This window comes from Toxorhynchites rutilus, chromosome 3, assembly GCF_029784135.1.
Source record: "Toxorhynchites rutilus septentrionalis strain SRP chromosome 3, ASM2978413v1, whole genome shotgun sequence".
In the NCBI taxonomy this organism is placed as follows: domain Eukaryota; kingdom Metazoa; phylum Arthropoda; class Insecta; order Diptera; family Culicidae; genus Toxorhynchites; species Toxorhynchites rutilus.
Window position 1 is genome coordinate 182,187,681 of NC_073746.1, and position 13,686 is coordinate 182,201,366.

The window sequence follows — 13,686 nt, forward strand, 5'->3', positions numbered from 1 at the left end:
AGAAAGAAAATTTTACTCTTTTTATTTGAGTTACTGAAAGGTATTGAAAAAATTCTCATTTTTTATTTAACACCCGTTAGTACGAATGGTATATTTCAGTGCACAAATTCAAACCCTTATTTCTACCAAATGGTTTTGTTGCTTGACCTGTTTGTATGTTTGTCTGCAGGGGATCGATTCATTGCTGTTTTTTTTTCAAAAGTATTGTGAATAATGATTGTGAATTTCTCTGATTACTGTCTAGCGTACCAACAGACTATTTGGGCCCCGCTAGGAACACATCCGAATCGCGCTGGGCGACGTACTTGGTAATAGAAATTTGACCCCCTTCCTGTCGACTTATTGATCTGAAATTTTGAACACATCTTTATCTCTGCTATCATTGTAAAACTGCGTATTCCATTATCTTGAAAATACCAGATGGCTACAAAATGGTCGACTGCACATTTTCTCAAAATCCCATCAATATGGTTATCAAATGAAAGTGTTTGACTAGTAGAACACAGTAGATCACGATTGTGCTCCCGTGGCCGAGTAGTTAGCGTCAAACCTAACATGCCGGGGGTTCGGCTTCGATTCTCCGTCTTGCACTGTAGTCACGCGTATTCTAGAGTTTGCCTCGTGTTATTTGTCATAGATATCTCAACAAAGTACTAATGAAAATGACGCTAGTAATACTACGTTGGGACGGCGAGGTTCCTCTAGGAACGTTAGTACCATTTAAGAAGAAAAAGAAAATCAAGAAAAATCCAAACCCAAGACGGCTGCTGTCCCCAAGTAACCAATTGCTTCTATAAATGGTTCCATTCAGCTTGACCTATTTGAATGTCTGTAGGGTTGTCACACATTTATAGAAATTTGGCCCCGTTGCATTCCCCTCAATATCGGTATCAAATGAAATGATTTGACTAATAGAATACACTACATCATGAAAATATACTGAATAAAATTGGGTAGAAAATAGTTTTTTAAATTGTTGAATGTTTTTACTGTAGAAAAATATACTAATGATACAGATAATGTACTGAAGATTAGAAAAACTTTTTAAGTTTAAGGTTATCATTGTGATTAAACATGATAATAATACAGGTAACGTACTAAAAGCTAAACAATAATTAGGCAAGTAGCAGTTATCAGTTATCACACCCCTTCCTTCATTGGTCTAGACTCCAGAGTTTTAATGAGACTAAAATAAAATCGTGATGCACGTCAGATTTCCATTATCCACAATTAGTGGTTTTATCATGTGCCCCACGAATTTATGTTAGTCACTAATGCTCTAGATTAAACAAGGGAGGGGTGTGATAACTGATAAATGCTACTTGCCTAATTATTTTTTAGCTTTTAGTACATTACCTGTATTCTTATTATGATAATCAGGAAGAAACCGTTCAGTTGAAAAGTTCTTTTTTACTTATTTTCATAACCCCATTAATATGAGTATCAAATGAAAAGGCTTGACTTGTAGAACACAGTCGATCATGAAAAATTCAAATCCAAAATGATGGCGCCATATATATATTTTCTTCACAACCCCATTAATATGGGTATCAAATGAAAGGGTTTGACTAGTAGAAAAAAATGCAAATCCAAGATGGCCGCCGCTAAAAAATGGCTGAATGGCTTGATTTGGAGAACACACTACACTATGAACAACATAAATTCGAAAAGGTCGCCGCCACAAAATGGTCGACTATATATTTTTGCAATTTCCTCAATATTGGTATCAAATGAAATGATTTGACTAATATGATACAGTATATCATCAAAACATTCCGAAAAAAGTTAGGTAAGAAATAAAAATTTGAAAAAAAAAAATAACATAATATCAGAATTTGTGCCGAAGAAAAGAAGACGAAGAAATTCAACCAGCAAATATCCTATTTGGTTTAACGTTCAAATAAGAAATCTAAAGAATAAAAAACAAAAAGCACATAAAAAATACAAAATATACAAAAGTCATCAAAATTTGCTTGAATATCAAAATATTTCCCAAGAATTAAATTTTGCAATTAAAAGTGCACACGAAGAGTACAATAGAAAGGTCGAAACTGAAGTCAAATCATGCCCGAAGAAATTCTTTAATTACGTAAAGTCTAAGCTCAAAAGCAATAACTTCCCATCGCAGATGCATCTCGATGAGGATGTGAGGAATTCTTCGAACGAAATTTGTAATCTCTTTGCAAATTTCTTTCAGGAAGTATATACCACATTTTCCGAAGAAAATCGCGATCGGAACTACTTTTCATTTTAACCGGATTATCCAAATGACATATCGGTGAACTATCTTTCACAACAGGAAATATGCCATGCACTAAAAAAATTAGACGGAACAAAAGGACCAGGACCTGACGGAATAGCACCTATATTCCTAAAGAACCTGGCTGAGGAACTCACCCTTCCCTTACATTGCATTTTCAATATGTCACTACAAACTGGAATATTCCCAGAAAAATGGAAACAATCTTTTTTCGTACCTATCTTTAAATCAGGCGCTAAATCTGACGTACGTAATTATCGTGGAATTGCCATTATCTCTTGCATTCCTAAACTATTCGAAGCAATAGTCAACGAAAAAGTCTTCCAACAAGTAAAGAATAGAATTACGTGTATGCAACATGGCTTCTTCAAAGGCCGTTCAACTGCAACTAATCTGTTGGCTTTTGTGACTTTTATTTTGAATGCAATGGAAAATGGCAAACACGTAGAAACTCTTTACACTGACTTCAGTAAAGCATTTGACCGCATCGACATTCCATTACTACTCTTCAAATTGCAGAAAATAGGAATGGAACAAAGACTCTTAAACTGGCTCAATTCTTATCTAACAAACCGTGAACAAATTGTTCATTTTCAAAATTCTCTTTCAAATCCAGTAAAAGTCACATCGGGAGTCCCACAAGGCTCTCATCTTGGTCCTCTTCTTTTCATTCTGTACGTTAATGACATCTCCTTCGTTCTCAAGCGTATCAATGTACTTGTGTATGCCGACGACATGAAGCTTTTCGCGGAAATTGGAAATGAAAACGACATCGAAGCATTTCGAAACGAAATACATGTATTCCATACTTGGTGTGATAAAAATCTACTAACACTGAATGTGAAAAAGTGCAACTCTATAACATTTAGCAGAAAAAAACATGTACCAAATATTGTAATATGTCTTGGAAATCAAAATGTAGAAAAATGTGAAATAGTTAGAGATCTAGGCGTCGTCCTGGACTGTAAACTCACATTCATAGAACACTACAACTCTGTAATAAATAAGGCGAATAGTGTGTTAAATTTTGTCAAACGCTTCTCACATAACTTCCAGGACCCATACACAATAAAGCTTTTATATATTACATATGTAAGGCCTATTCTGGAATACTGTAACATCGTTTGGAACCCGTATATGGTCGTACATGAAGAACGCATTGAGTCAGTCCAGAAACAGTTTCTTCTATTTGCACTTCGTAAACTCAACTGGACCTCATTTCCACTTCCTTCATATGAAGCACGTTGCATGCTCATAAACATCCAAACACTAAAAGAACGCCGTGAATTTGCAATGCTTTCTTTTGTTAATGACCTAATTTCGCAACGAGTACAGTCAGCTGAATTACTAGAAAAACTAAATTTCTATGTACCTGGGCGTCAACTAAGAACGCGAAATTTGTTTCTAACCAAAACATCCAGAACAAATTATGCAAATAACGCCCCTATCAATCGCATGATGCGTATATACAATCAGCACTGCGAAATAATTGACACAACAATGAATAAAAAACAGCTAAAAAGAAACATGTACCGCAAAAATAATATTTAACCTAAGAAAACATTGTAACATTAGTGTATAAGTGTGTAGTCTACATTTGTTTGACGAAATGAATAAATAAATAAATCCCTTTCATTTGATATACATATTGATGGGGTTCTGAGAAAATTTGTAATCCGCCATTTTGTATCGGCCGCCATCTTGATTTACATTCTACATAAATAATTGTGTTCTACTGGTCAAGCTCTCTCATTCGATACCCATATTGATGGGGCTTTGGGAAAATATGTACATAATCCGTCCATTTTGTAGCGGCCGCCATCTTGGATTTTCAAGATCACGAAATACGCAGTTTTATAATGACACCAGTGATGAAGATGTTTTCCAAATTTCAGATCAAACGGTCAACAGGAAGGGGGTTAAATTTCTATTAATGTGGTACAGCGCTACAGACAGTTACAAAGTCACAAACGGGGGTCTTCGTAGCCACATGGTTACGCGTTCGCTTACTAAGCGATCGATCGTGAGTTCAAACTCAGGGCCCTCAATTGACCATCTTTGTGTTGTTATAGAATAATAACTATGTCCACGCAACCATCATCAGCTATGGAGATCGATCCACGGTGGAACAAAGATCGATTCATCCATACAACTGCTCTGCTCTGCAAGAAACATCGGGCTGCTGTTCTATAAATAACCCAACAATGATCAATATCAACTGTCTCCGCTGTCCGGTCTAGCTGGATAATAGAAGAACAGATAGAATACCCTTACGCCTAAATGGCTACTACAGTGTAATTTACCATAATGTAATGGAACAGAAAATCTAACGCCTAAATGGATACTACTTCTACTGTGTAATTTACAATTTTTAGAAACATAAACATATGTACATGTACACGATAAAAACCCGGCTCCGTTACAGATAAAATGCTAATGAGCCTGAAAAATAAATAAATGGGATAAAAAAAAGTCACAAACATACAAACGGGTCAACCTAGATGAAACCGTTTAATAAATAAGTGCAAATCATAATTATATTACGATTACCGAGAGAAAATTCGTTTTTTTAAGACTCGATTATCCGGAGGATTCGATTATCCGAAGTGAAAAAAAAACAATACTCCGGATAATCGATTCCCACCTGTATACTTCTTGAATTAGAGTTTGAGATAAGCAGAGCTCAAAAAAAAAAAGGAAAATAACTCTGTAATTGTTTAGTACCGACCATCACAATTTTCTCATCAGATATGAACTTAATAGATTTCTAGTCAATTTTTTTTTCAAGCTATTCTTCAATCGTAGCGTCAAGGCTCCAGTGTGAATTCGATTTGTAACTTATATTTGTGAAGATATAAAAACATATTTGCTGTTTTCTCTGCAGTCACTAGAAATCATGAAGATCAAACCTGCTCTATAAATGTAATTTCATTGAATTCCGAAGTCGGTAACAGAGTGTCACATATTTGTTTATTTTTAATTCAATCGAAGTTTGATGATAAAAACAGGATCGATTCCCTTTTAACTCCACAGTAGATAAGAGAGCATTATCGCTAGCAAAAAAACCAGTCAAACAATCAAAGATAAACACTCAATCCTCATATAAATACATTGCATAATTTTGTAGACAAAAATTGCCGACGTACCTTTCTTTGGGTCCATATTGAACTTCTTACGTCCTAAAGCCATCTGCTTATCTTTATTGGAATGTTTGTTCTCCTCCTTGTTCTCGTGTGCTCTCATCTCGGACTCTACCTCATTCAGTTCGTCGTTAATTTGCTGTGGAGATAAAAATGCAATGGTCAATGAATGTGAATAAAAACAAAAAACGCATTTCAAAACACAAGCGGAGCCATTTCGATTAAATTTACCTTCTTCCTCTGGGGTGAACTGACACTTCTTTTGTAGACTAGATTGGATTTATTTTTGCAGTTGTTGCATTTTCGGAGCACTTTTGGCGTTGAGTTGACCGAATTGGCATGAACGGTGGCACTGTTGCTCGAGTAGTTTCGATTGAATAAGTCTGCACTATCGTCGATAAATTCAAAACTGCTATCATCCATTATGCTAAACAGTTCCCGGGACTTGCCCTCTTTTCGATTGGTGTTATTGTTAATTTCTTCCTTGATAATACTACTGTTCCCACTGCCACTGCTCCCACGCGCATTGAACTGCGTCTGCTTGCTATCCTCGAGTAACTGTCGCAGATCTAAATTACTGTTCAACAGCTCCCCATTGTCACTGAAGATTAATCCTACGCGGTAACTTTTCTGTTTGTTCACAACTGTCGTTTTGGTTAGGGTGGTTACCGTTGTGGAAGTGTAGATCTGTTCTTTGCAACGCGGTCTTCTTCGCAAACTGTTCGTATTGTCAACCAGAGCGAGATCTTTGAACTCATGAGTCCTATCGTTGAGCAGATTATCCTCTGATGATGCGGTTGGAAGTGGATTGTAATCACCATCTCGCAAGCTCCGCGAAACCGTTGTGGTTATCTTAGCGGTGGTAGTTGAGCTAAGAGTTCTCGGTGGGTCGACTGGGTCATGAAACAACGGCGAGGATGGAGTCACTTTGACCCATTCACACGTACACACGCCTCGCTGTTCTGTGGCGTTATTCGTCGATGCGGGCCCCGTAATACTACTGGCCACATCATCCAGCGGATGACTAGGAACACTATATAAACCATTTGCCGTCAGATCAACACAGCTCTTTTGTGTTAATCCATCAGCGTCCAGCGCTGTCTTCTTGGCTTTTGGCTGTCTTCGAAGTGACGAAAACCAATTCGATTTGTTCGAATCGGGCTTCGATGAGAAGAACATTTTGTGCAGGATTTATTTTTGTTCGCCTCTAAATTCAACAACAAACACTATCCTCTCAAGCGTCAACAATGCTTGGGTAACAACAAACACTAAACGAAAACGGATATTAGTTTATTTTCGGGATCTTCACGCACACTCTGTATCACAATTTTTTCGATCCCATCATTGGACGATGTAATTTGCTTGCGTTGCTATTTTTGGTACACAAACACTCGGAGGCAACTGCAGTTCCGATGGAAATCTTCATCGTCCGCGTTTTCCTGAAGAGTTTCATCTGTCTTCTTGCTTCCATTCATTTGATAGAATTAATGACACTTTTTGGTATGCTTCGAAAAAAGAAACTGATTCGACAAAGATTGGCTTGGGAATTCCTGTTGATATTTAAAAGACACATATCAAATCTATTTCCATTTAAAACTCGCAACAGTAGCGATTTTGTGTGAAGTTCTGTATAAATCATGCTTTTAATGTCCTGTACTGTGCTATGCCTGTACTTTCTTACGCCGAGAGGCAAAATTATATTATAATACTTGTATCAACACGAAGAAGCAATCTGTTGATCCGAACATGATCCGAACAAGCTTGAAAAGTCTTTCGTACTTTTATCTCATATGTTTTGATCAGCCATCGCTCTATTTAAAATCACGGCCGATTCCAATTTCATCGGTCAATGCGGAAGGTATTGCCACTTAACCGGGCGTATCCGACGATATTCTGCGAAAAGGTTTAGATAGGTAGTTGGGATCATTTTTCATCGCTCTTATGCAACATGTGGTCGATAATTGGAAAAGGGCTAACTTCGAGACTACCCTTTCGTGTTCATTATTTAATCGATGATCCTGTTTTTAATATAATTTATCGCGTTTTCCACGGTGGATCTAATTCAATAAATTATATGCAGAAAAAAAAATCCGGAGTTATGAATTATTGATTCGATAAATGTAGCACAGTAATTTTAGCACGGTGAACACGGTGAGTAAGTGATAAAGACCCAACCACAGCGCCAGCATAGTCATGTTTTCAATTTCCCCTCTACCACCTCTACAGGTTGTAACGAACAGCAGCAACTATACAGTGTATAATTCAACTGCCCAGAATACTCCCGCATTTCCCATGTCGAGTTTATATAGCATGCATTCACATGGTCGTGGCTGGTAATTTTTATTTTTGTAGTTCATTTAACATCTAACGAACCACATAGAAATCTCGAAATCTCGAAATTTCGAAGCAAATTCTAATTGTCCCGGAAGATTTTTTTTTCATTCTCAATGAGACAATGATTACTCTTACTATGAGTATAACATGTGCTCAAACGCATCCCTTTCAATTTTCCCAAGGACAAAGGTTGCATTTGCCTGGCATCCCCATGCTATAATGTTTGTCATTCGACGGTTTCAACTGTTTGGCAATGGTCATGGTCGTCTTTTTTTCCTCTCCACGCCTTTGGAACATTGGATCAGATCCTGTATTTGGCGTCTGATAGTGCCAAATCACTATAGACTTCAAGGTGCCAACGATGAGCGTCAACGGAAGCTTTAATCCAATCAAACAGTGTGATATTGCTGCACCAAATCCACATCTGCCGGCGCCAACGAGTAGCGTGTTTTTCTCATATGCGTGCAGCAATCGACATGGTTCTAGTTAATGTGTTAACCCATCGGTTAACTCATTTGCTGTTGTTCGACGATTGTCACACAATCCATTGTTATGAGAAATATGCAAAAATGTTGTTTTGAACCAACTAATGCTGTAAATACTGTAAGAACTGACCCTATGTATCAATTGAACGCGAATTTAAGCTAGAAATCGTCAGTCAGTTGTTAAAGTATTTTGACGTAGGACTACGCCTAACCGGAAGATATAGGGGGTAAAATGAAAATCTAGTTACTGAACATGTATGAATAAAAGATTTCGGTCTCCCCAGGCGTCGCCCCTAGCGAATATCACTTATTCCCGGTGATGAAACAGGCGTTCGGCGGTTAACGATTCGATAACACTGAAGAAATTCGTGATACAGTTACATCGTACTTCAAAAAGTCGGCAGACTGCAGACTTTCCATCGGCTGATAATTTTGGACAGTTGGGCTGGTGCAAAACCGATCCAACTGAATCCATGCATTGTGCCATTGTACCTTTGTGCATACCTCTCCGTACTGATCAAACTATTGGACGATAAAAAGTCTGCAGTCTGCGGGGGCTTCACTGATGTCCGAGGCCACTGTTCTACGGATATCATCAGCAACAACCAACGAGTTTCGAGCTACCAACGGACAACCGTAACCCATCGCTTTCGTGTAATCGATCCACAAATTTCAGCATTGTTAATCCATTGGCGCTTTTAGAGAACACCAAACCTTTCACGAGAGAGTTATTAAAAGTTATTACAATACGATGCATTCTAAAGTATGAATTATGTTTATAGATATCCAGCGTTTAGTACACAATGTGTCATGCAAGTAACCATTTTCGAAGCCTTCATACAAGTTCGCATGGTTTTCAAATTGAAAGAATTTTTTTCCAAAATCGAGAGCTGTGTTCATTGTTATAGTTACCACCGACACAATCGATTTCTTTTGACGTAGGATTACGTCTAACCAGAAGATATAGGGAGTGGAATGAAAATCTAGGCATTGAACAAGTGGGGAAAAATGAAAGATTTCATACGCTTGTAACTCGAATATTTCTTAATAGAACGCAAAGATGTTTGCATCAATTGATATAAAATAGTTTCACGCATCCATAATTTGCATGAAATTTTATTTTTCTTGAGATAAACAATTGAATAATTGTGAATCATCAAGCATTATCCAAACGCGCTATGTGCCTCGTTTTGATTGGTCCAATTTGTGCTCCGACTAAAAGGAGCAACCAGAGCAACCGCAAATTATAATTTGAATACATCAATACCATTGCACAATGGTCCAAGAGATGCATTTAAGTGGAAATTAGCATTTATACTTTTATTTCAAATTATACATACAAACAGTCTTCAAAAGAATTTTAGAGCTTACTAATACAAACATTTTGCGATGCAGAACTTGAACTCAACTTCACACAAAGTTATTGATATTTCTTCCCAAAAAATACGCTCTCTTCAATTGTTTGTCCTCCTCTCTGGAGCAAACATAAACAAAGTTTATTGGCTTCATTTGAAAGAGCATAGTTCAATCTACATGATATGTGATTTTCAAAACTATGTTATTTTTCGTGTCTGAGTAAATTAAAATTCAAATCATGATTTTTTGGATAAAAAACCATTAATAACTTTTAGTAGGATTGAGATATTGACATTTTCTGCATCTCAAAATGTTGGTCTTGATAAGTTCTAAAAGTCGTACGAAGACAGTTTCGATGTAGAATTTGAAATATAAAAGTTAGAGTAAAAAAACCCGCTTTTTCATGGTCACCCTAATGCAACCCAGGAAAAAGCACTAAATCGACTATATTAAAAGATAGAAAAAAGCGTTGTTCTACAAAGTTGTTTTAAATAATTGGGGCTATAACATTGTCGAACTATGTTTATCTCTATCTATAAAGATAATAAAGTTAGATTTTTTATTTCGTCGACAATTTTGGTCACCCTATTTTTGATAACATAAAAATGAGCGCTCTATCATATGTTACAACTTTGTCAAAGACAGTTTCTGTCTAATGAATGAATATCTCTCGCACAAAGTTGTTTTTTAACTAAGTTGCATTAGGGTAATCATGAAAAAATCGTTTTTTACTCTAATTTTTATATTCAAAATCGGATCGAAAAATGTTTGTATTAGTATGTTCTAAAAGTCTTTCGAAGACAGTTTGTGTGTAGAATTTGAGAAATAAAAGTTAGAGCAAAAAAAACCGTTTTTTTTCATTGTGACCCTAACGCAACTTAGAAGAAAGGTGCTATATCGGTTATTTCAAGAGATAGAAAAAAAACTTTGTTCTACAAAGATGTCTCAAATAACTGGGACTACAATATTGTCGTGATGCAATTTGATGTGACACACCCTTTAGTGTGTTTATGTCGTCGAACGAAAAAGAGCGTCGTGAATTAATCCTGCGCACTCATTTCGAGAATCCGGAGTTGTCACATCGGGACATCGGTAAGATGCTGGGAATCGTCCAATCCACGGTCAGCAGAGTACTAAAACGATACTTCGAGAACCTAACCATCGACCGGAAGGTGAAGAACGGCAAAAATGGATGCTCCGTCAGTGAAAAAGATCACAAGCGCGTAGTTAAGCAGTTTAGACGTGATCCGAGAAGTTCGGTCCGGGATGTCGCCAATAAGCTGAATTTGTCAAGTTCATTCGTCCAGCGGACCAAGCAGCGGGAGGGCCTGCGTACATACAAGGTTCAGAAGGCTCCTAACCGCGACGAAAGGCAAAACATGATGGGGAAGACGCGAGCCCGGAAGCTGTACACCGAAATGCTGACGAAGCCGCATTGCCTGGTAATGGACGACGAAGCCTACGTCAAAGCGGACTTTCGTCAGCTGCCGGGCCTGTTGTTCTTCTCCGCAGAGGACAAATTCAGCGTTCCGGAGGAGATTCGCAAGCAGAAACTATCCAAGTTTGCCAAAAAGTACATGGTGTGGCAAGCGATCTGCTCTTGCGGAAAGCGGAGCGCCCCCTTCGTGATGAACGGCACGGTAAACGGGCAGGTTTACCTTAAGGAGTGCCTACAGAAGCGCTTACTACCACTATTGAAGCAGCACGAGGGCCCGACCATCTTCTGCCCGGATCTCGCTTCGTGCCACTATTCAAAGGACGTGTTGGAGTGGTACGAAGCCAACGGGGTCACCTTTGTGCCAAAGGAAATGAACCCGCCCAACGCGCCGGAGCTTCGACCAATAGAGAAATATTGGGCGATTATGAAGCAGGCCCTCCGGAAGAACCCAAAAGTTGTCAAATCGGAGGCGGACTTCAAGAGAAAATGGATTTCTGTTCAAAAAAAACTACAACCTGACGTTATACAGAACCTTATGGACGGGGGAAAGAGGAAGGTGCGAGCATACGGACTTGGGCTCGAAGTATGAATAAAAAGAAAATGCCAAAAGTTGTTTAATAGTTTTTATTTTACTGTCTAAAATTTTCAAAAGGATCGGTCTACTGGGCGAATTTCTACAGCGTTTTTTTCGTGATGCAATTTGATGTGACACACCCTTTATATTTCTCTTACGACTATGAACGCTAGAGTTGCTGCATTCCTCGAAGCAATAAAAATGATCGTGTAGGGTTGAAGAATAATGAATGGAGTGTGTCCTGCTATTATTGCCATTACTGATAATGTCGATGCTACTGATCGTGTAAGGGCCGCTTTACAGATAGTGATCCCGTTTCGATTAATCGATCAATTAATCGATTACTAATCGAACGGTTAATGCGCAATCAATAGGTCATGAAAAGAGAAAAAAATTATCAATATAATAAGTTCGCTTTGTGGTCATTGGTGTTATTGGTTTTTTTTTGTAGTCAGTATGCGAAGCGATTAGTCAGTATTCAGTTAATCGAATACTGACGAATACTGACTATTCGATTAATCTAATACCGACTACAAAAACCGGTTATTGATCTAACAATTACTGCGCAATCAATAATCGAAGCGAATCAATAATTCGTCTCGATCAATCTATTTGAAATTCAGAGGAAAACAAACCCATACGGCTTAATATGCGATTAATCAATAAATCGAAACGGGATCACTAGTTACAGCCAAAAGTATGAGATCACTTTAAGGAATATAGTATTTCTGTACGAATTTTTAAACGCGTTCTTCTTGAAACCATTTTTTTCCAGCTGGTGGTATCGATATCTCAGGATCTACTCGACCGATTTGACTGAATTTTTTTATCATTATGTAAAAAATGAATTATCTAAAGCGTTACATAGCCTGTTTTCGATATCTTTTTTTCGATTTTTTATGAGCTTCTAAACAGCAATTTTCATGAAAAATAACTCATTTTCAACAAAAAAAGGCCGCTATTTTGGCAATTATTCGAGATTTTAAAAACCAATATGTAACGCTTTAGGTATTGTCATAAAGTTTCAAAATATTCTTTGGGCTTCGTTCTGCGAAACACCATTGCTTCAGAACCGATACCACAATCAAGTTACCAATTTTCAGCCAACATCTACGCCTCCACCTGTCAACAGCGTAACGATCATTATTCGTTCACTTAAAAATGGAAAATGCATCTTCAAAAACTTTAAACAATAACCAAAATACCCAAACACTTCATTTTTCTCATGTTTGATCATTTTATAGCATTAGTAATTGTACAGAAATAGAAGTCGAGCTGAAAACCACAAGAAACCGTTATGCAAACAGAGTGTCCGAAATTCGAATTCACTCTGTCCGAAATTTGATTTTTTCATAAATAGTGTCCGAAATTTGATTCTTATTCGCTTCAATTGAAAAACATTTTCATTCGATAATTGTTGATGTTTAAAATCAAATAGGCACCAAAGTAGAAAGCTTAAAAGCTTATTAAACTAATTTAATAAAAATATCAAGTATTAAGTGCATAAAGTTTAGATCTGTTTTCTACATCAAATGCCTTAAGCGTCCGAAATATGATTCAGAACGGTACCTTTGATTGAAAGAATGGTTTAAAAACACACGCCTTCAGAAGTGCCCCATTTCTAAATGATCTAAGCTTTAGAGAAATAGAGTACTAACCCCAAAGTGGTGTTCAAATTGTCAGCAGAATGTTCACTATTATAGCCTTTGCTCTCTGTTAATATTTGTGGGATGGAAAGGGCTACACTGCAGATAATGCATTTGGAGAGAGCTTGTTTGGCGATTAGGTACCGTTCCGAATCATATTTCGGACGCTTAAGGCATATGCAGATCTAAACTTTATGCACAGGTATTATTTGGTAGATATATTTGATAAATTAGTTCAATATGCTTTTAAGCTTTCTACTTTGGTACCTATTTGATTGAAAACATAAGAAAATCATCGAATAAAATGCTTTTCAAATGAGGCGAATAAGAATCAAACTTCGGACACTAAATCAAATTTCGGACAGATTGAATTCAAATTTCGGACACTTTATTTTGTAATTTTATGGACGAAAATTACATTACACTTGATTATATTTTATAGTCAACTGCAAA

At 37.2% G+C, this 13,686-nt stretch overlaps 1 protein-coding gene across 11 annotated transcripts in view; it reads right to left on the reverse strand.

Moving 5' to 3' along the window:
- The window catches only part of LOC129779672 (cytohesin-1), a 120,459-nt gene that overhangs the window by 41,962 nt on the left and 64,811 nt on the right, over positions 1 to 13,686 (reverse strand). For 9 of the 11 annotated variants that reach the window (XM_055787286.1, XM_055787283.1, XM_055787284.1 and 6 more), the window contains exons 2-3: positions 5,632 to 6,950; positions 5,407 to 5,539 (exon numbers count right to left, since the gene is read on the reverse strand). In XM_055787286.1, coding sequence (XP_055643261.1) covers positions 5,407 to 5,539; positions 5,632 to 6,579 — 1,081 coding nt within the window. In that variant the 5' untranslated portion in view covers positions 6,580 to 6,950. The remainder of the gene's footprint in view (positions 1 to 5,406; positions 5,540 to 5,631; positions 6,951 to 13,686) is intronic. The other 2 variants (XM_055787288.1, XM_055787292.1) reach the window with 2 other exon arrangements.